General features: G+C 40.4%; 1 protein-coding gene across 8 annotated transcripts in view; it reads left to right on the top strand.

Annotated features, from left to right (window-relative positions):
* Positions 1 to 21,565, top strand: part of IWS1 (interacts with SUPT6H, CTD assembly factor 1) — a 59,449-nt gene that overhangs the window by 20,607 nt on the left and 17,277 nt on the right. For 5 of the 8 annotated variants that reach the window (XM_080670470.1, XM_080670474.1, XM_080670477.1 and 2 more), the window contains exons 3-7: positions 266 to 1,334; positions 2,179 to 2,368; positions 2,921 to 2,978; positions 18,983 to 19,080; positions 20,202 to 20,352. In XM_080670470.1, the coding sequence (XP_080526596.1) occupies positions 266 to 1,334; positions 2,179 to 2,368; positions 2,921 to 2,978; positions 18,983 to 19,080; positions 20,202 to 20,352 (1,566 nt within the window). The remainder of the gene's footprint in view (positions 1 to 265; positions 1,335 to 2,178; positions 2,369 to 2,920; positions 2,979 to 18,982; positions 19,081 to 20,201; positions 20,353 to 21,565) is intronic. The other 3 variants (XM_080670476.1, XM_080670472.1, XM_080670475.1) reach the window with 1 other exon arrangement.

Here is a 21,565-nt window from a genome sequence, read left to right as displayed (position 1 = left end):
GTCTATAGAGTAATGGGGGATATGCTTTATAAATGTGTGTTGGAGAAAGCTGGTTATCTCTTACCCATTTTGGGATGCAAACCATGTTAGCCATTCTACAGATAGATGGCATCCTTTAACGTAGGATGTTACTGTGTAGGTATAGGACAAGAATTCTACATTTAAGTGTGTGTATTCCTACAATTTTAAAAATTGTTGAAAAATTTTAACACATCACTACCATTTTTTTGTACTTTCCTCATTTTTTTCTCCCTTTATTTTTCAGAATGAACCTAGTGATCGAGAAGATGGCCTCAACAAAAGACATCATGTGACAGACTCTGAGAATGAAGACCCCTCGAATCTTAATGCTAGTGATTCTGAAAGTGAGGAGCTTCAAAGGCAAAAGGACAGCGACTCTGAATCTGAAGAGCATGCAGAGCCTCCTGCAAGTGATTCTGAAAACGAGGGTGTCATTCGCCATGGGAGCGACTCTGAGAGTGAGGAGACCAAGAAATTACCTGTTAGTGACTCTGAAAACGAGGAACTTCTTAATGGGCATGCAAGTGACTCAGAAAATGAAGATGTTAGAAAGCATCCTGCCAGTGATTCAGAGATTGAAGAGCTCCCCAAAAGTCCAGCCAGTGACTCTGAAACAGAGGATGCTTTAAAACCTGAAATCAGTGACTCTGAGAGTGAGGAACCTCCAACGCACCCAGCCAGTGACTCTGAAAACGAGGAGCTTCCCAAACCTCAAGTTAGTGATTCAGAAAGCGAGGAGCTTCCTAAACCTCAGATCAGTGACTCGGAAAGTGAGGAGCCTCAGAGGACTCAGGCCAGTGACTCTGAAAATGAGGAGCTCCCCAAACCCCATGTCAGTGACTCAGAAAGTGAGGGTCCCCCAAGGCATCAAGCCAGTGACTCCGAAAATGAGGAGCATCCCAAACGCCAAATTAGTGATTCAGAAAGTGAGGACCCACCAAGGAACCAGGCCAGTGATTCTGAAAATGAAGAGCTTCCCAAACCCCGAGTTAGTGACTCTGAGAGTGAGGAGCCTCAGAAGGGACTTGCCAGTGATTCAGACACGGAGGAGGCCTCCAGACACAAACAGAAGCCAGGGTCAGATGATGACAGTGATGGGGAGAATAAGGGGGAGGATACAGAAATGCAGAATAACTCCTTCCATTTAGATAGCCACATAGATAGGAAAAGGTTTCACAGTTCTGACAGCGAGGAGGAAGAGCCCAAAAGGCCAAAAATTGACAGTGATGAAGATGAAGAAAAAGAAGGGGAAGAAGAGAAAGCAGCAAAGCGAAAAGCTGCTGTACTTTCCGATAGTGAAGAAGAGAAAGCATGTAAGGAATTATTTGGGGCTGTTTAGCCATAGCTTTACTTACTATCTAAGCTTATAACTAAAGCATTCTCTCTCTTTCTGGAATGTTAGATCTGTAATTTCTTCTGAGTTCTAACAGCATTTCTTAAGTTCTGACTGCCTCAAAATAATATGCTAGACTGCTTTCATTTCAATGGGAATATGAAAGATGTAGTATTTTTTACTGGAAGGTAATATTTCCAAGAACTATGTTTATATGGAAACCCAAGTGTTGACCAGAGTTAGCTGTGAGACCACCAGCTAATGCCCTAGAAGCCACCCAGACAGGGACAGGGCTCTCGCATGTGCGTGCCTCTATTTAGAGATGCCATGTCTGCAGAGTACTTTAGTCTTTGCTACTTGACTACCTTTTTATGAAACTTACCTTTTTTGGAAGAACATATTCCCTTCTAACCTGACAGTTGTTCCAGGAGAAGGAAAAAGCACCACACATGTGCTAGTTTCTAAGGGAGATGAGAAATTCCAGTAATGATCAGGGGCGATGGGGCTCCACAAAAGAATGTTCAGCCTTTTAAATCTGCTAATACTAAGCCACATAGAAGATGTTCCGGTTATGTACATCAGCCTTGTCTTATTTTCTCTTTCCCAAAAGTAAAGGTAGCTATTTCATATTTTATCTTTTGGCCACTTTTTCCTGAATAATAAATAATTGTAAGGTGACTGAATGAAACTTTCAGTTTTTTTTATTCTAAAAACTGTGTCAGAAGGCCTTTGATTTTTGCCACATACTTCCATTTTAAGTACTTGTTCTTAGTTATACAATGACTGTGACAGAATAAGATCAGTGATGATTTCTTTTACTACAGCAGCAAAGAAGAGTCGTGTTGTCTCTGATGCAGAGGACTCTGACAGTGATGTCATATCAGACAAATCGGGCAAAAGAGAGAAGACTACAGCATCTGACAGTGAAGAAGAAGCAGGGAAAGAATTATCTGATAAGAAAAGTGAAGAGAAGGATCTGTTTGGCAGTGATAGTGAGTCGGGGAATGAAGAAGAGTAAGTGACATGTTAACGTGAGTTTTCAAGAACTCATATAAGGTGGTAGAACACAGTTTGTCTTCGAAGTTTTTACACTTGCATTAAAATTTTGTGTTGAGGTATATTACAATATATCTTGTCTAACTGCATGACATTGGGGGTGTAGGCTTTTAGTTCCTGAAATGTTGATACATACTACAACATAGGTGGATCTCAAAAATAATGGTCTTACATGAAAGTAGTAAAGAGGACATATCCTAATTCACTGCTATGAAGTTCAAGAATGGGTAAAACTAATCTGGTGATAGAAATCAGAATAGTGATTGGCTCCAGGATGTTGACGTGGGAAACTGACTAGAAAGGGCCCCAAGCGAACTTCCTGGGAGGATGGGATTGTTCTCATCTTAATTAGGGTAATGATTACTTAAATGTGTACTTTTATCAAAACTCATTAAAATGGATGTGAGAATGGCACATATTACTATATGAAATTATACCCTATGACAAAAAGATTTTAGGTTTCTATGCAGGTAAGAAAGCAAATGAACAGTTTTTTATATTCTCTTCTAGAAATCTTATAGCAGACATATTTGGAGAATCTGGTGATGAAGAGGAAGAAGAATTTACAGTAAGTATAAGATGGAAATACTTTCTTTGTGACTTTTTTTTGTTTGCTTTTATGGTAGTGGTTCTCTAATAGGTGATTCCAATAAATAGAAATAAACAACTATGATATATTCAATAAAAAAAATTTTATTTCAAAATTTAAAAAAATTTTTTTATAAAACTCTAGCCTAACCAGTGTTGCTCAGTGGTTGAGTGTTGACCTATGAACCAGGAGGTTCCTGGTCAGGGCATATGCCTGGGTTATGGGCTTGATCCCCAATAGGGGTGTGCAGGACACAACGGATCAATGATTCTCTCTCATTGATATTCTATCTCTCCCTCTCCCTCTCTAAAAATCAGTAAAAATATATGTATATACACTGAGTGGCCAGATTATTATGATCTCTGAACACATAATAATCTGGCCACTCAGTGTGTGTGTGTGTGTGTGTGTGTGTGTGTGTGTGTGTGTGTGTGTGTGAGGCCTGGTGCTGAATTTGTGCATGGGTGGGGTCCGGCCAGCCTGGCCAGGGGGAGTGGACATGGGCAGTTGGCCGGCCTGCCTGCTGGTCGAACTCCTGGTCGAGGGGACAGTTTGCATATTAGCCCTTTATTACATAGGATATATACTGAGTGGCCAGATTATTATGTGTTCAGAGATCATAATAATGTGGCCACTCAGTGTATATGTTTTAAAACTCCAGAACAAAGTGATTCTGAAAGTGAAATAATAGGTCTGCAAAGCATAAAAGAAAAATAACAGGCAAAATTGGATTAAGGGGAGGAACACAGTAAGAGATAACAGAAGGTACATTGTAATGCTAAAGAGAAAGATTCACAATATTTACGAAACTTCTGTCTAGCCCAGCCGTGGGCAAACTATGGCCCGCGGTCCGGATCCAGCCCGTTCGGCTGTTCTGTCCGGCCCATGGAGCCGAAAGAGTGGAGGGTTCTCTTGCTCTCCCCTCCACTCCTTCACCAGCAGCAGTGTTAACATGGCAACGTCGGGAAACACGGCCACAGCTCCTTCTTCTGAGTGGGCGGATTTATATCCGCCCATTCAGTAGAAGGAACAACCTCTCAATCTTCCAGAGGCTCCCTGTAATACCCTCGGACGCGTCCCCCGACATCACCCTGGGAATGCGTAGACACGTTATCATGGTGATGTAGGGAGACACGCCCCTGGAGAGCACAGTATCAGAGCATTAGCTAAAAAGGAGACCAACAACACTGTTCCCACTGATGTTAGAGGCCTACTGATGTTAGAGGACCCTGAAAATACCATGGGTGACCTGTAAGTGAAATAGCCTTTGCTCAGATTTTAGGCCAGCCTTGAGTAATCTAGCAATCTAAGAACCTTGGTCTTAGAAATTTGATCACAATGATTCTTAACCTGCTGGCTAGTGTTCTTGGGCACCTGGCATATACAAACAGAAATCCTTTTAGGACAAAGGTAACATAATTGTAGGCCTCAAAATATTTCTATAGTTTATGGTACACCATAGATAATGTTAAAAAGAAAACACTAAAACAGACAACACAAATAGACTTAGGGGCTCTAGATATAGCCTTAAAATATATATGTATATATATGGTCAGGGACATAAAAGATTAAAATTTTGACAGCACATATAATTTTTTTAAGAGATAAAGCAGATTGGGAAAAGAACCAAGGAGAAATTCTGGAACTAAAAATACAGTCACTGAAATTAAAAACTCGGTGAATGACTTTAACAACAAATTAGATGTATTTGAAAAGAAAATGAGTTAACTGGAAGATAGGCTAGAAGGAACTATTTAGAATGAAGGGTTGGGATATATTAGTATGGAAAATGTAAGAGAATAAAACATAATTTGTACACGAGGAAGGTTGAACATAGTGAATTGGAATCCCAGAAGGAGAAGAAATACAGGTGGCAGAAGCAGTATTTAAAGAAATGACACATAGGCTGATCTGTTGATATAAATTACGGGCAGGATAAATAAGGAAATCACCTAAAGACATCAGTAAAATTGCAAGAAACCAAAGAAAAGAGACATCTTAAAAGCAGCTAGGGTGGGGAAAATTACATTCAGAAAGAGGCTACAATTACACTAACAGCTGACTTCTTAACAGAAACAATAGAATCCAATAACTGCAAACTTAGAACTCTGTTATGTTCAGCAAAAACACTTTTCAGGAATGAACATTTCCTCATTTCATCTTAGCAGTGTACCACTGAAGGACATACTAAAGGCAGAAAGAAAGTCTCAAATGGAAGGTCAGGGATGCAGGAAGGGAAGAAAGCAACAAGATTATGTGGATAAGTCTAAATGAGTGTTGTCTATACAAAACAAATCATGTCTGGTGTGGTTTAAAATATATATAAAACTAAACCACATGACAGCAGTAACAAATTGGGAATATACATGGAATTGAAGTGTTCACAGGCCTTTGCAAATGTTTGTAAAAGCCCATTAGACTTTAATAAGTTAGGGTGCCCCTTGTAATCTCTAAATGACCACTAAGATTACGTAGTAAGGGAACAGATTTAAACTCTGGTAATATCAGAAATTACATTAAATTGAATTAAGTGCTCCAGTTAAAAAACAAAGATGAGCCTGGCCAGTGTGGCTCAGTGATTGAGCATCAACCTATGAACCAGAAGGTTTGATTCCTGCTCAGGGCATATGCCCCTGTTGCAGGCTCGATCCCCATTGTGGGGTGTGCAGAAGGCAAATGATCAGTGATTCCCTCTTGTCATTGATGTTTCTATCTCTCTGTCTTCCTTCCCCTCTAAAATCAATAAAAATATTTTTTTAAAGATAAAGATGGTCAGACAGATTTTTAAAAACCTGCTGCCTGCTGTATAATAATTTCAAGATTCATCTGTAACATAAAAAAAGTTGAAAATAAACAGATAGAAAAAGATACTTTATCAGAACATTACCAAAAAAAAAAAAAAAATGGTAGCGCTATATGAATAGGAAAGAGGTAGACTTTAAGGTAAAAAACATTATTTGAGATAAAGATAATAACTTTATACTGATAGGAGTTTTTAAAATTGTACCTAGCCATGTTCATACAAAACAAATATGTACATACAAAACAAAAATTGATAAACTGCAAAGAGAAATGACAGATGTATAATCTATGTATTAATGTAACTGAAAGAATAAGCAGACCAAAAAACTGCAGAAGAGTCTCTTTCTATATATAATCTGGATAAAAATCCTTTGATGATTATAAAACTTAAAATTTTCTTCTTGCCAAAACCGGTTTGGCTCAGTGGATAGAGCGTCAGCCTGCGGACTGAAAGGTCCCAGGTTCGATTCCGGTCAAGGGCACGTAACTTGGTTGCGGGCACATCCCCAGTAGGAGGTGTGCAGGAGGCAGCTGATCGATGTTTCTCTCTCATCAATGTTTCTAACTCTCTATCCCTCTTCGTTCCTCTCTGTAAAAAAATCAATAAAATATATTAAAAAAAAAATTTCTTCTGTGGCTTGCCTTTTTACTTGGTGGAGTCTTGAGGAACAAAACTTCTTAATCTGCCTAATAAAAGAGTAACATGCTAATTGACCGTACCTTCGCAATGCCCACCAGCCAATCAGGAGTGAATATGCAAATTAACCCAACAAAGATGGTGGGTTAATTTGCATACACAGGCACCTAGCGGCTCAGGGCGGGGCAGGACGCAGGCGTTCTGCACCGCCCCAGCCACTCAGGGCCTCTGTGCAGTGTGGAAAGGCAGGGCCGGAGCAGAAAGGCGGTGCCGGCAGCCAGGGAAAGGAAGGCACATTCTTTTTTCTTTTTTCTTTTTTCTTTTTTCTTTTTTTTATGTCCTCTTCCCCCCATTCCCATCCCAAACCCTCCCCACGCATGCCCCCACCCCCCTGTTGTCCGTGACCACTGGTTAGGCTTATATGCATGCACACAAGTCCTTTGGTTAATCTCTCCCCCTTACCCCCACCTTCCCCTACCTTCCCTCTGAGGTTTGACAGTCTGATCGATGCTTCCCTGTCTCCGGGTCTGTTTTTGTTCATCAGTTTATGTTGCTCATCATTTCCCCTAGATGAGCGAGATCATGTGATACTAGAAATACACTTATAAGAAACGAAAATGAGACAAGCAATAATGGTTATGCTGAGAGGCAAATGAATCAGTCTGTAATGAGTTTCTTTCTGGGCCAACAGTTCTTGGAGTCCCAATTTCAATGTCAAACAGTTCCTTATGTGTACATATCAGCAATGATATTTCAGTTCTGGATGGTGGACGAATGGTGGTAATGCAGGTCCGACCCTCTCTGGTTTGGTCCTGGGCAACCTGCAGCGACGCACAGCTGCTGACTGCTAGTATGGCAAGGCATCATCAGCGTCTTCCTCTCTGGACTGTTTCTCTTCTGTCTTCATGGCTGGAGCAGTCCTGTCAATCCCTCTTTTGCAGGAATCCACATGGTCTTGGAGTTGTTTTCTGAAAATATACAAACATATTCTCGACCAAAAGTTAATAAAGGAATCTTTTCTATAAATTTGACTTGGGATCCTTTTTCATTTTTTGCCCAAACAATTTTCCTTTGGCTTGTTTTGACACCATGTGTGTTTTTCATGGGTGTCTTGCTGTTAGCATTACAAATGAAAGTTAATTTTTAAAGTAAAAATTTTCTAGATGTAATTTACTTACAGGATATTTTTCCTTACATGATATTCTTCTACTGTCCCCCCTTTTTTGATTTAAATATTAGGAGACTTTTGGAAATTTTATAATGTAGTCTTGATAGCTTTTAAATTTTAATTTTTTGCACTAAAATATGTCTGCTTTAGGTTCATTACATGTTAGGCAATTTTACCATGAGATGAACTACCAATAAAAATTTTAGTTAACACTTTAGGAACAGCTTTTTGTCCAGTACCATTAATTTTTGTAGAGTATTCGCTTATTTCAATTAGCCAATTTAAATTAGTCTGAGAACTTGACTACTATTTTACTGTCAAATTTAATACTCTAACAACAATCTTATTTTACCCTGTAAATATTAGTGGAAAGGATTATTTGCCTTCCTGAGTAGGCCCTGAGCATTCCTGGTGCTAGGCTGGATTTAGATATCAAAAACCCACTTCCCCACACCATAGGTACAAGACAACTCAAACAAGTCTTGTTGCAGTGAGAGGGCAGCTGCTGTCGGCCAAGTCTCTGTCTGTTACCTGGGTCCCGATTTGAGCTGGGCATGGGAAGCGAAGCAGCCATGGGGGCAGGAGACCCCCCTAAGAAGGGGTGAGGGCCAGGCCCCTGCAAAGTTGGGGGGGTGAGGGTCTGTGCCCTACCTCTGTTGACCCCCAAGTTCTCTCCTGATGGCCCCTCTGCGACTGTGCCTGTCTTAGGTTGTTCCTTCCCTGAGGAATCTTACCCGTCTCTGGCTAACCAGCCATCCTCTGGGGCCAAGCAGGGTGATGTGAGTTTCAGTTCTGTCTCCTTGGTAGCTTATGCCCCCGTGGCCTCCACGTCCAGCACCTGCCTTGAGATCCCCTTGCCTGCTGACAGGGCCCCGGCACTGTACACATATCTTGGGGAACCCAGGTTTCTTCTTCAGGGAGGGCCCAACTCACCCCACTGGGCGAGAGACAGATCCATGGTACCAGCCACCACGAGGCTTCAACCTCAGCATGAATAGAAAGCTCAGGCAATAGCTGTGGGCAATTGGATTGTGAAAAGAGGGTCCCTCTTGGCCAAAAGGGCAAGAGGGGCCAATATAGAATGCTCAGGTGCCTTCCCAGGGGGCCCTCTAACTGTGGAAGGGATTAAATCCTTTCATGTCCTTTTTAAATTGCTGCCAGACATTCAAATAATTAATTTGTAAGTTTGTTTGATATAATTGTACATTATGCTGTTGTGATTCTAAAATATTAAGAGATGTGTTACCTTTGTCTCCAAGCACCAAAAAGATGATTTTTTATTGATTCTCAAGGGTGCGAAGTACTATTATAGGTAATGGGGGTAATACAAATCTGGGAAAAATTATGACATTGTAGAATAATATCATGTAAGGATATTCTTTGCTCTAGGCCATGGCAATTCCATTCCAAACTGGCTGTCAATTTCTTTTTGTATAGACAAGGTCTTAGTTACATTTTCTGCACCTCTCCCAGGAGCAGGTAGTGATAGCCCCTTCCTTTGGTGTCCATGCAAGCCAGAAACCCCTCTCTAATTTTAAACACAAAGGAGCAGTGGTTTGATTTTGTGTCATAAAAAGGGAAGCTGGGTGGCGACCCCTGTGTAATTATACTTCCTAGCCCCACCCATGGTCCTCCTGGATGACCAAGGTGTTTGGTATTCTTGGTGACTACATTAGGTGGGGGATCAGCCCACGTAAGGGCTCTTACCCATGAAGGGTAAGGAACATAAGTCCAAAATACTTCCCCATTTGCCCCAGGTAATATTACCGTACAGCTGATGACTGCTAGCATGGCAAAATAGACGTTCTCAGGCGTTCTTGGGGTTCTGGTTACCTCACAATATCTTCTCTATTTTTTTTATTTTTTTTTTATTATTTTTTTACATATGTGTCCTTATTCCCCCATTACCCCCCACCCCCCACTCATGCCCCACCCCCCTGTTGTCTGTGTCCATTGATTAGGCTCATATGCATGCACACAAGTCACTTGGTTGATCTCTCCCCCTTACTCCCACCGACCCCCTCCTTCCCTGAGGTTTGAGGTTCTGATTGACGTTTCTCAGTCTCTGGATCTGTTCTCGTTCATCAGTCTATGCCGTTCATTATATTCCACAAATGAGGGAGATCATGTGATATTTATCTTTCTCTGCCTGGCTTATTTCACTTAGCATAATGCTATCCATCTCCATCCATGTTGTTGCAAATGGTAGGAACTCCTTCTTTTTTACCACAGAGTAGTATTCCATTGTGTAGATGTACCACAGTTTTTTAATCCACTCATCTGCTGATGGGCATTTAGGCTGTTTCCAAATCTTAGCTATGGTGAGTTTTGCTGCTATGAACATAGGGGTGCATATATCCTTTCTGATTCGTGTTTCTAGTTTCTTGGGATATATTCCTAAAAGTGGGATCACTGGGTCAAATGGAGTTCCATTTTTAGTTTTTTGAGGAAACTCCATACTGTTCTCCACAGTGGCTGCACCAGTCTTCATTCCCACCAGCAGTGCATGACGGTTCCTTTTTCTCCGCATCCTCACCAACACTTGTCGTTTGTTGATTTGTTGATGATTGCCATTCTGACAGGTGTGAGATGGTACCGCATTGTTGTTTTGATTTGCATCTCTGTGATGATTAGTGACTTTGAGAGTGTTTTCATATGTTTCTTGGCGGCAGCCAGGGAAAAGAAGGCCCTTTCTTGCACGAATCTTTGTGCATTGGGCTTCTAGTTTTAATATAAATCAACCTTACCAATCCTTTTCTTTATGTTGAAAGCTTTTTATTTATTTTTATTTTTTTTTTAAATTTTTTATTAAGGTATTATATGTGTACATATCTTACCATTGCCCCCCCCCACTCCAATACATGCCCTCACCCCCCAATGTTTTGCATCCGTTGCTTATTCTTATATGCATGCATATAAGTCCTTCGGTTGATCTCTTATTTCCCCCACCTCTCCCTAACCTTCCTGCTGTAATTTGACAGTCTGTTCGATGTTTCACTGCCTCTGTATCTATCTTTTTATTAATCAGGTTATAATGTTCTTTATTTTCAATAAATGAGCGAGATCATGTGGTATTTTTCTTTCATTACCTGGCTTATTTCACTTAGCATAATGCTTTCCAGTTCCATCCATGCTGCTGCAAATGGTAAGAATTCCTTCTTTTTTATAGCAGCGTAGTATTCCATTGTGTAGATGTACCACAGTTTTTTAATCCACTCATCTGCTGATGGGCATTTAGGCTGTTTCCAAATCTTAGCTATTGTAAATTGTGCTGCTATGGATATAGGGGTGCATATATCCTTTCTGATTAGTGTTTCTAGTTTCTTGGGGTATATTTCTAGAAGTGGGATTACTGGGTCAAATGGGAGTTTCATTTTTAGTTTTTTGAGGAAACTCCATACTGTTCTCCACAGTGGCTGCACCAGTCTGCATTCCCACCAGCAGTGCATGAGGGTTCCTTTTTCTCCGCATCCTCGCCAACACTTGTCGTTTGTTGATTTGTTGATAGCCATTCTGACAGGTGTGAGATGGTATCGCATTGTCGTTTTGATTTGCATCTCTCGGATAATTAGTGACTTTGAGCATGTTTTCATGTGTCTCTTGGCCTTCCTTCTGTCTTCTTTCGAAAAGATTCTATTTAGGTCCATTGCCCATTTTTTTATTGGATCATTTATCTTCCTTTTATTAAGTTGTATATGCTGCCTGTAGATGTTGGAGATTAAACCTTTATCAGATAACATTTGCAAATATGTTCTCCCATACAGTGGGCTTTCTTGTAGTTTTGTTGATGGTTTCTTTTACTGTGAAAAAGGTTTTTATTTTGATGTAGTCCCATTTGTTTATTTTCTCTTTGGCTTGCATTACCCTAGGGGCAGTATCAGTGAAGAAGTTCTTTCGGCATATGCCTGAGATTTTGCTGCCTGTGGATTCCTCTAGTATTTTTATGGTTTCCCATCTTCTGTTTAAGTCCTGTATTCATTTTGAGTTTATTTTTGTGTATGGTGTAACTTGGTGATCTAGTTTCATTTTTTGCATGTATCTGTCCAATTTTCCCAACATCATTTATTGAAGAGACTGTCTTGACTCCATTGTATGTTCATGCCTTCTTTGTCAAATATTGATTGCGCATAGTGGTTTAGGTCGATATCTGGATTCTCTATTCTATTCCATTGGTCTATATGTCTGCTCTTGTGCCAGTACCACGCTGTTTTGAGAACAGTGGTTTTGTAATACAGCTTGAAATCTGGTATTAAGATCCCTCCTACTTTATTCTTCTTTCTCAGGATTGCTGCGGCTATTCGGGGTCTTTTTTTATTCCAGATAAATTTTTGGAGAGTTCTTTCTAGGTCTGTGAAATATGCCATTGGTATTTTAATGGGGAGTGCATTGAATCTATAGATTGCTTTGGATAGTATGGGCATTTTAATGATGTTGATTCTACCAATCCATGAACATGGTACGTTCTTCCATCTGTTTATGTCTTCCTCTATCTCTTTTTTCAGTGTCCTGTAGTTTTCCGCGTATAGGTCTTTTACCTCGTTGGTTAAGTTTATTCCTAGGTATTCTAATTTTTTTGGTGCGATGGTAAATGGGAATGCTTTTTTAGTCTCTCTTTCTGTAAGTTCACTATTGGTGTATAGAAATGCCATAGATTTCTTGGCGTTAATTTTGTATCCTGCTACATTGCCGAATTCATTTATTAAGTCTGTTAGTTTTTTGATGGAGTCTTTCGGGTTTTTTATGTACAATATCATGTCATCTACAAATAAGGACAGCTTTACTTCTTCTTTTCCAATTTGGATGCCTTTTATTTCTTCTTCTTGTCTAATTGCAATGGCTAATACTTCCAGTACTATGTCAAACAGGAGTGGTGAGAGTGGGCATCCCTGTCTTGTTCCTGTTCTTAGGGGAAATGGTTTTAGTTTTTGCCCATTGAGTATGATGTTAGCTGTGGGTTTATCATATATAGCTTTTATTATGTTGAGGTATGATCCTTCTATTATTCCCACCTTGCTGAGAGTTTTTATCAAGAAAGGGTGTTGGATTTTGTCAAATGCTTTTCCTGCATCAGTTGATATAACTGTGATTTTTATCTCTCAGTTTGTTTATGATAGGTATCATGATAATTGATTTGCGGATATTGTACCATCCTTGCATTCCTGGGATAAAACCTACTTGGTCATGGTGTATGATCTTTCTGATGTACTGCTGGATCCGATTAGCTAGAATTTTGTTGAGGATTCTGGCGTTTACATTCATGAGGGATATTGGCCTGTAATTCTCTTTCATTGTGTTGTCTTTATCTGGTTTTGGTATTAGGGTGATGCTGGCTTCATAGAAGAAACTTGGAAGTGTTCCTTCCTCTTGAATTTTTTGGAATAGTCTGAGGAGGATAGGTTTTAGTTCTTCCTTGAATGTTTGGTAAAACTCTCCTGTAAAGCCGTCTGGCCCTGGTCTTTTGTTTGCTGGAAGCTTTTTGATGACTGCTTCAATTTCTTCCATAGTTACCGGCATATTGAGCTGCTTAGATTCTTCCTGATTGAGTTTTGGAAGGTTATATTTTTCTAGGAATATGTCCATTTCCTCCGGGTTGTCCAGTTTGTTGGAATAGAGTTGTTTGTAGTATTTTTTAACAATCCTGTGTATTTCTGCGGGATCTGTTGTTCTTTCACCTCTTTCATTTCTGATTTTGTTTATTTGGGTCCTCTCTCTTTGCTTCTTGGTGAGCCTGGCTAGAGGTTAATCAATCTTGTTTATCCTTTCAAAGAACCAGCTCTTGGTTTTGTTGATCTTTGTATTGTTTCTTTGGTCTCTATGTCGTTTATCTCCGCTCTGATCTTTATTATTTCCTTCCTTCTGCTTACACTGGGCTTTTCTTGTTGCTCCTTTTCTAACTCTTTGAGTTGTTGGGTTAGGTAATTTATTACCATTGTTTCTTGTTCTTTGCAGTATGCTTGTAGAGCTATGAACTTCTCACTCAAGACTGCTTTCGCTGTGTTGCTAGTCTGATGGGGTTTCCTTTGTAGGTAACTCTGTCTCTCTCTTGCCGCTTTTAAGATTCTTATTTTGTCATTGGTGTTTGCCAATTTAATTATAATGTGCCTTGGCGTCGGTCTTTTGGGGTTCATTTTGCTTGGGACTCTGTGAGCTTCTTGGATTTGTGTGGGTTTTTTCTTCCCTATATCAGGGAAGTTTTCTGTCATTATTTCTTCAAACAGGTTTTCTATTCCTTTCCCAGTTTCCTTTGCTTCTGAAACTCCTATTATGCGGATGTTGTTTTGTTTCGTGTTGTCCCAAAGTTCCCTTAGGCTTTCCTCCTGCTTTTTATTTTTTTTTTTTCTGGAAGCTGCTCTACTTGGGTATTTTTTCCCATCTTGTCTTCTAGCTCACTGATGCGGTCCTCTGCTTCTTCTAGTCTACTCTTGATGCTTTCTATTGAGTTCTTTACAGCAGCGATGTCATTTTTCATTACTTCTTGGTTCTTCTTCATTTCCTCTTGGTTCTTACTCATATTGTCGAATTTGTCTTCCATTCTTTTCAGCCACCTTATGACCATTTCTTTGAATTCTTTCTCTGGCAGGTTGCTTGCCTCCATTTCGTTTACTTCCTTTTCTGGTGATGCCTGCTTTTCTTTCATATGCGGGCTGTGTCTTTATCTCCCCATGATCTCTCTTCTCCGGATGTCTGGTTATGTAGTTCTCTCTTTCCTGCGTTGAATTATAGGCATAAAATACAACACAACCAGGTACAACGCACAAGGCACTGAACAGAAATGTATTCACGATATTAATAACCTCCAATAAAGGTGACCACCAGAGAAAGGCAAATTAGGGGATAGGAGAGAAAGAAGAAGAGGAAAAAGATAGAAAGAAAAAAAAAGGAGTGTCAAAATGAAATTGGGAAAAGGGAAAAAAAAGTAAGAGAGACAAAGAAAGAGACTAAGAGAGAAAGGGGTACAAACTATATATATAGGGAGAAAACTCCAATAGAACAATCACTAATCCCAGCAAATGCCAGCAACAAGTACCTGGGGATTAATACAAACTACAACACCAACTAATATCAAGCAAGGCAAGGGAAAACAGAAGCAAAAAAACAAAGAGAAACAAAGCAAACAAAAAAACAACCAAACAAAAAAAAAGAATAAGCAAAACAATCTCACAAAAAAGCATAAAAATTCGATATAATCAACATTCAAGCAAACAACAACAAAAGGACAGAGAGAAAGACACTTTTTTGGATAGTTAAGACAGCAAAGAGAGAGGTGTGTATCGACTTGGAGCAGGGGATTGTAGATTAGATATATAAGTAGGGTGAAATTTCATCGGAGTAAACAGAAAGAATAGGGAAAATCTAAAGCAGGAAAGGGGTAAGATAAACAGGACACCAAAAGGAGAAAGGTTAGGAAGAGAGTGATGGCATATAGGTAGAGTTGAGATAGAGTAAAACGATGCTAAAGGAAAGATGAAACTAGAATGTAGAACACTAATCCCAAAGTAAAATAAAGAGAAAATGATACTTAAAAAAGAAAAAAGTAAAATAGTAGTAGTAATGATACTGCTTGAAAATAAAAATGTATTAAAAGGGTAAAATCAAGTGAGGAAAAAAGAAAAAAAATAAGTTTCTTGAGTAAAAGATGCAAAAAATGAAAATAAAAAAATAAAAATAAAATGTGCAGTAGTGAAGGTCATTCACTTCCTCTATTCTGTTTGGCACGCCTGTTTCTCAGTCTGGACAGTATTGCAGTTACCTGCATTCCACTGTTCCTCAGTGTTTTAAGCCAGTCCTGATTTTTAAGCAGGCGGTGTGTCTTAATTTCTCGTATTCCTTTATTTTTGATTACACAAGAGTCAATTTGTGATTCAGCCCCTGGGTGGCAGTGTTTCTGGATTGACTTCCAGATCTCTTTGGCCTCTCTAGCCTGTATTTACATCCTTCTTTGCATGTGGCACTCAATACCGGTTTGTGGAAGTGGGCTGCCTCAGAGCTGGCTCTCCGATGGTCACTCCCTGCTCCGATCCCCAGGTTCCAGAAAAACACTTTCCCCTGCAGTCTCCCAGGTTGTCCCCAACTGGGTAATCCTATGTATTGGTCTTAGTAATCAGGAGCAAGGATTTGAAGAGGAAAAAGCCCAAGTGTTCGAACAATGGGTCTGCACGCAAGTCTTAAGCAGCCGGCACACCTTTGAAATTCTTAGGCTGTCCCTGCACATCAGATCAAAATGGGTTGCTTTTTAGAGATCCCTTCTGTTAGCAGCTCTGAGGACCCCCTTCCACGTTCATGGATCACGCCAGCCCCGACAGCCACGGATTTTTCTAGGCACAGACTTCCCTGGTCCTCCAGCTCCCGCAAAACGCGCCTTCCTCTCTCCCGCCGGGACCAGAGACCTCACCTTATCCCAGGCGAAATCTGACCTTTCCGTGGAGGAGTATAGAGCTCCTCTGAACCCGTGTGTTTGCGCCTATTGGGGAGCGTTGTTCTGGGGCTCTCAGCTGTTCGGTGGGTGCCGCAGTTGTGGATTTTCAGGCATCCAATAAGCTCCACTTTCCCTTTTAAGATGTCGCAGACTCCGCATCCGAGTCCGTAGTTCCGGAAGGGGACCCAGCCGCAGTGGGGGCTGCCCGGTCAGGGGAACCCCGTCTAGCAGTCCCCCACCTTCTCCTGGAGTTTAGCTGTCCCTTAACTTGCCAACAAACACTCCTCGTGCGACCCTCAGCTGTTCTTTCTTTCTGCTCCGGGACAAGGCTCGGAACACATCTGTCTATTCCGCCGCCATTTTTTTCCGCTCTGTTGAAAGCTTTTTAATTCTAACAAAATTTTTGCTTGTCCCCAAGGTTACAAAAATATTCTTCTGAGTTATTCTCTAGAGGCTAGATTGTTTCATCTTTCACATATACTTGTACAGTCAGGTTTTTGTGTGGTAGGTATGAGATAGAGTCAAGATTTTCCCCCATTTGGAATATTCAATTGACCTAGCTCACTTGTTCCCACTACTGTATAATGCCATTTTTGTCATAAATCAAGTGTCTGTATGTATTATCCACTATGTTTCTGCAGTTTCTTTTTATATTTAGTTGGTTATGTCCTCTAAGGCTGTTACTCTTCAAGAGTGACTTGACTTTTCTTGGTTTGCATTTTTATATAAATTTTAAAATGAAGCTTTTGCAAAAAGTACAAAGTATAGACGAACATTTTCTGAATTGCAATGCAGTGAAACTGAAAATTAATAACAAAAATAGCAACCAAAACACCTTTGCCACCCCAAAATTTAAAACTTCCTTGTTAAATAGTTCTTGGGTTACAAAAGAAATCAGTACTTTTATTACTAAAGCAAAAGAGAGTGAAACTAAATGAATCAGCAAGTATTTGAGAGCCTCTCTGCCAAAGGTTTGGAAATTGCCCTCATGGAGCTTATATTATACTTGGTTAAACAGCATTGTACAAGAATAAGATATGTTTCTCTAGTTTGGAGAGTTAATGTCAACTTTGCTGTAGACGCATTTCATTGAGAAAAATATACGTCCCAACAGGCATTGGGAAGTCCTTGCTAAATATGGCCTAAGAGTTAGAAGCTATAAAGCAGAGATTGATCATTTATGTCAATTACATCTAGAATCGTGCCTAGAAAAAAAAATAACACATCTGATCATCAACAAAAAAAAATCATGTCTGGAAAACATTACCATAAACAAAAGCAAACTGTATTGGTTCTGCAGTTCCTGTCACTAAAAGAGAGCTAATTTTTAAAGAGGTTTTTCCTACCAATTAGGCAAAGATCCAACGTAAAATAGAGGCTGTTGAGAGTTCACATAGAATTACAAATGGCTTTTAAACATGAAAAAAAAAAAAAAAAGCCCAGCCTTATTCTTATTCATAACAGAATGCAAAGAAAGCTACATAGATGCCTTTGTTTTTCAGTTCAGAGATTGGGAAATATCAGTGTTTGATCACCCATTAAGATGGCATTGGAAGGAGAGTTCATTGGCATAACCTCTATGGAAGACAGTTTGGCAAATATTTCTCAAAATTTCAAATATACATATCTAAATGTCAGTAGGGAAATGTATAAACAAATTATGGTTACAGTCATGTGGTAAAATAGCCAAACCTTCAAAAGAAGGAGGATGCTTTTTGCTGATAGGACTTGGTCTCCAGATTTTATTATACTAGAGGCCCAGTGCACGAAATTCATGCAAAGGTGCGGTCTCTAGGCCTGGCCAGCGATAGAAACGTGAGTGTCTGGTCTGGAAGGGCGCAGCATGGGCCTCTGGGCTGCCCAGTGGCTCCACACGGAAGCTGGGCGGGCAGGGCGCGTTCTCCCGGCTGGCCTCGCAGACCGGCTCCTGCGCGAACCCATGGGGAGCCTGACCAGCCCCTGCAGTCCCAGCAGCTGTGGCCCGGCTCACCTGGAAGCCCATTAGGACTGGCTGCACCTCCACTGCTGCCAGCGCCTCCTCACTGACACCCGCTATGTTCCGTGCCACCCCCTGGTGGTCAGCGCATGCCATAGCAAGTGGTCAAACTCCCAGTCGAGGGGACAATTTGCATATTAGGCTTTTATTATATAGGATGTGGAAAGTGCATGACGATATACTGTACCTAGTTTGTGTAGTATGCTGCCATCCTATCTAATAAAGAGGGAATATGCTAATTGACTGTCACACCCTCACAAAGATGGCGCCCACAGCCAATAAGGAGGGCATATGCTAATTGACTGCCATGCCCTCAAAGATGGCGGTGCCCAGTCCCTTCAGCCCTGCCGGGCAGCAGGCACGGCACAGCTGGGCCCGCCCCCAAGCGGGTCCGGCTGCTCCGCATGCCTGCCTCTGGAATCCCCCAGTTCCCTCAGCCCCCCAGCCACCCAGGGCTGGCCCATGGCTCAGGCAAGCCTCGGATGGCAGCTGCCCAGCCGCCCAGGGCTGCCTACGGCTCAGGTAACCAGGGCTGGCCGAGGCTTGCGCTGCCGGCAGTGGCAGCAGCAGAAGTGTGATGGGGGCATTGCTTTTCCCTGATCACCAGGTCGCCTCCCAGCCTGGAGGGCTCCCAGACTGTGAGAGGGGGCAGGCTGGGCTGAGGGACCACCCCCCTCCAGTGCATGAATTTTCATGCACCAGGCCTCTAGTTTGTATAATAAAAGGGGTAAATATAACGTGTAGAAGTGCTTGTATAAATGACTATAAGTGGAAGGAGACAAAAGAAAGCTTAGTAACACTAGTGGCTAGGGTGGGAGGGAGCTTTTTTGATATATACCTTTTGATACCTACTTAATTTTCATTCTTTGTGAATGTATTGCAGTTAAAGTACAAGAAAAGTAAGAGCAGTTACACAGAAGAAAATCTGTGGTTGTAATAACTGGCTAATTTATCCTGCTTTTAGGGTTTTAACCAAGAAGATTTGGAAGAAGAAAAAAGTGAAACACAGGTAAAAGAAGCTGAAGATTCAGATTCTGATGATAACATAAAGAGAGGAAAACAGTAAGTCTTTTATTTAAAAGGAATTTTTTAAAGAGACTATAAAAATGAAGGTAAAGGCTAACTTCGTTTTTTTCTTACGTTGGCTTCTGATTAGGTAGAGGAAGGAATCTGTTCCATTTTCCTCCCTCTGTTTCTCTGTCTACAGTGCTGTCCATAAACTACTTGCTCTAGTTATTTTTCATTGGCCCTGTGCCCAGCTGTCGTAGTTTTTGGAGTTTTATGGTGCCAGGCTCTTCATTTATATCTCACCAAGTAAGCGCTTCCAAAAAATGTGCTTTTAGAAGGAAAGTTGATTTGGGGGTCCTGATGGAAATAACGCTAAAGTCCTAATTGCAAACTATCACTTGATTGTATTTCACACGCTTCTGTTCATCTGTCCGGAACAAGCGGGTATTTTGAAAGGTGCCCAGCATGGAATGACTCATTAGCTGTTGCTTACAGCTGTAAAGATGATGCTTCAAAAGTATTCCCCTTTTTACTCCTTGTGACATGCTGAAGGGGCTTGGGAATGCCTTCGGAAATCATCACATAAATCGCATCTCCTTTACATGACAGTGGCAGAGAGCAGGATTCAGGTGAAAGCAGGATTCACTTCCTCTTTGAGCGCAAGGATTCAGGTGAAAGCTTTGAGGCTCTCAGTAAGTCTGTAGATGTCCACCTTTATCTCAGTGACATTACATTTTGAGCTGTACCACTGAAAAGCAGCGGTTTATTTTCTTCTTTTCTACTTACGCTTAGAAGACAAAACACCCAAAGGAGTGAATACCACTGTATCTCCCCCAAAAGGCAGTGCAGCGATAGCGGAACCATGGAATTGCAAGCACTACCCCCTGAACGAGAACTTGACATTTGAAATGTTCTTTCTCCAGCTGATACATGCAAGTGTGATACATGCAAGTGTTAACATAGTGTGTAAAAACTTTAGTGTGTAACAATTGGGGTAGTATAGAGGTTGAACATAAAACCCAGGGTCACATGCTCTTGTAAAGGCAAGTTATAAGTACTTTAAGAGAATTCTCCATTGAATTACAATTAAGAAAGTTGGTTCTTAATTGTGATCAAAGGAAATGTATATTTGAAAGGCAGTTTGTATATCACTTGATTTTTGTGTTACTGCTTAGTATGGACTTTCTGTCGGATTTTGAGATGATGTTGCAGCGGAAAAAGAGCATGAGCGGTAAGCGCAGACGTAATCGTGATGGTGGTACTTTTATTAGTGATGCAGACGATGTGGTGAGCGCCATGATCGTCAAGATGAACGAAGCTGCTGAGGTGAGTTGGCTCACTTCCAGCTTAATCTTTCTCCCACTTAATTGGTTCTGTGGTTTTTGGTTTGTTTGTTTTTCAGCTTAGACCTTGCTTACACTACATTTAAGATACTTTGGTTTTTGTAATAAAGCACTTACTATTCTAAATTTTAAGCACAGAAAAATTTTTAATGTTTTAGTAACATGTTAGAAAAAGTAAAAAGATGGAAGTATTAAGTAAAATGCGCCTTTTCAGCCTAATGGCTTTGCTAATTTTATGGAGGAATGATTTTCTCTCCAGTTTGGCTAGTTTACCACAAAGTTTAATTTTTCTTCACATATAAAAAGTCATAAACTCATGTTTATTATGTTATAAACCCATGTCATTCTTTTGCCTCTAATTAAGAGATTGCATTTAACTCATTGTGCTTTAAAATTCTGCCCTAATTTTTTTAATTGAACAAGTATTATATTTAAAAAACAGTTCTGATCTTTTGGAAACACTTCCTGAAGTATTCATGCATTCAATGATATGTGTCTAGGATTTCTTTTGAAGTAATTCAAGGTTGAGGGGAAGTAGCTAGAGAAATAGCTAAAATAAGACTGACCATGTGTGTTTAGTTGTTCAAATGTACATAACAGGAGTATATTATTTTGTTTTCTGTTGTGGAATTTGAAATTTTTCATAATTTAAAAAATGCCCAAGTAAAGACTGAAATTCCCCTTTAATAACATCCCATTATTATGCAAGCCTCTCAGCCGGAAAGTTATTTCTGATGATAAACCAAATTTTCCCAGGTATAATTTTGTGCCTTACATGAACTCTGAAAACAATTATGCCAGTATTTTGTTAAAGTTATTTTAATGGCTTTATGGGTTTGATTGACATGGACAGATATAAAATTTGGGGCTATACACAAAAGTCAATTTTTAAAAAAATATTTTATTGAATTTTTACAGAAAGGAAGGGAGAGGGATAGAGAGTTAGAAACATCAATGAGAGAGAAACATCCATCAGCTGCCTCCTGCACACTCCCCACTGGGGATGTGCCCACAACCAAGGTACATGCCCTTGATCGAAATCGAACCTGGGATTCTTCAGTCCACAGGCCGACTCTCTATCCACTGAGCCAAACCAGTTAGGGCAAAAGTCAATTTTTAATTTAATTTTTCTTTCTTGTAGGAAAAAGTGTAGGGAAATTGCTGCTTTATTTTAGACTCTAAATTACTAGTATAGT

Source organism: Plecotus auritus (genome assembly GCF_963455305.1).
Source record: "Plecotus auritus genome assembly, chromosome: 5".
In the NCBI taxonomy this organism is placed as follows: Eukaryota; Metazoa; Chordata; class Mammalia; order Chiroptera; family Vespertilionidae; genus Plecotus; species Plecotus auritus.
Note: the sequence above shows the minus strand (reverse complement) of the source record. Positions and strands in the feature narration are given on the sequence as shown.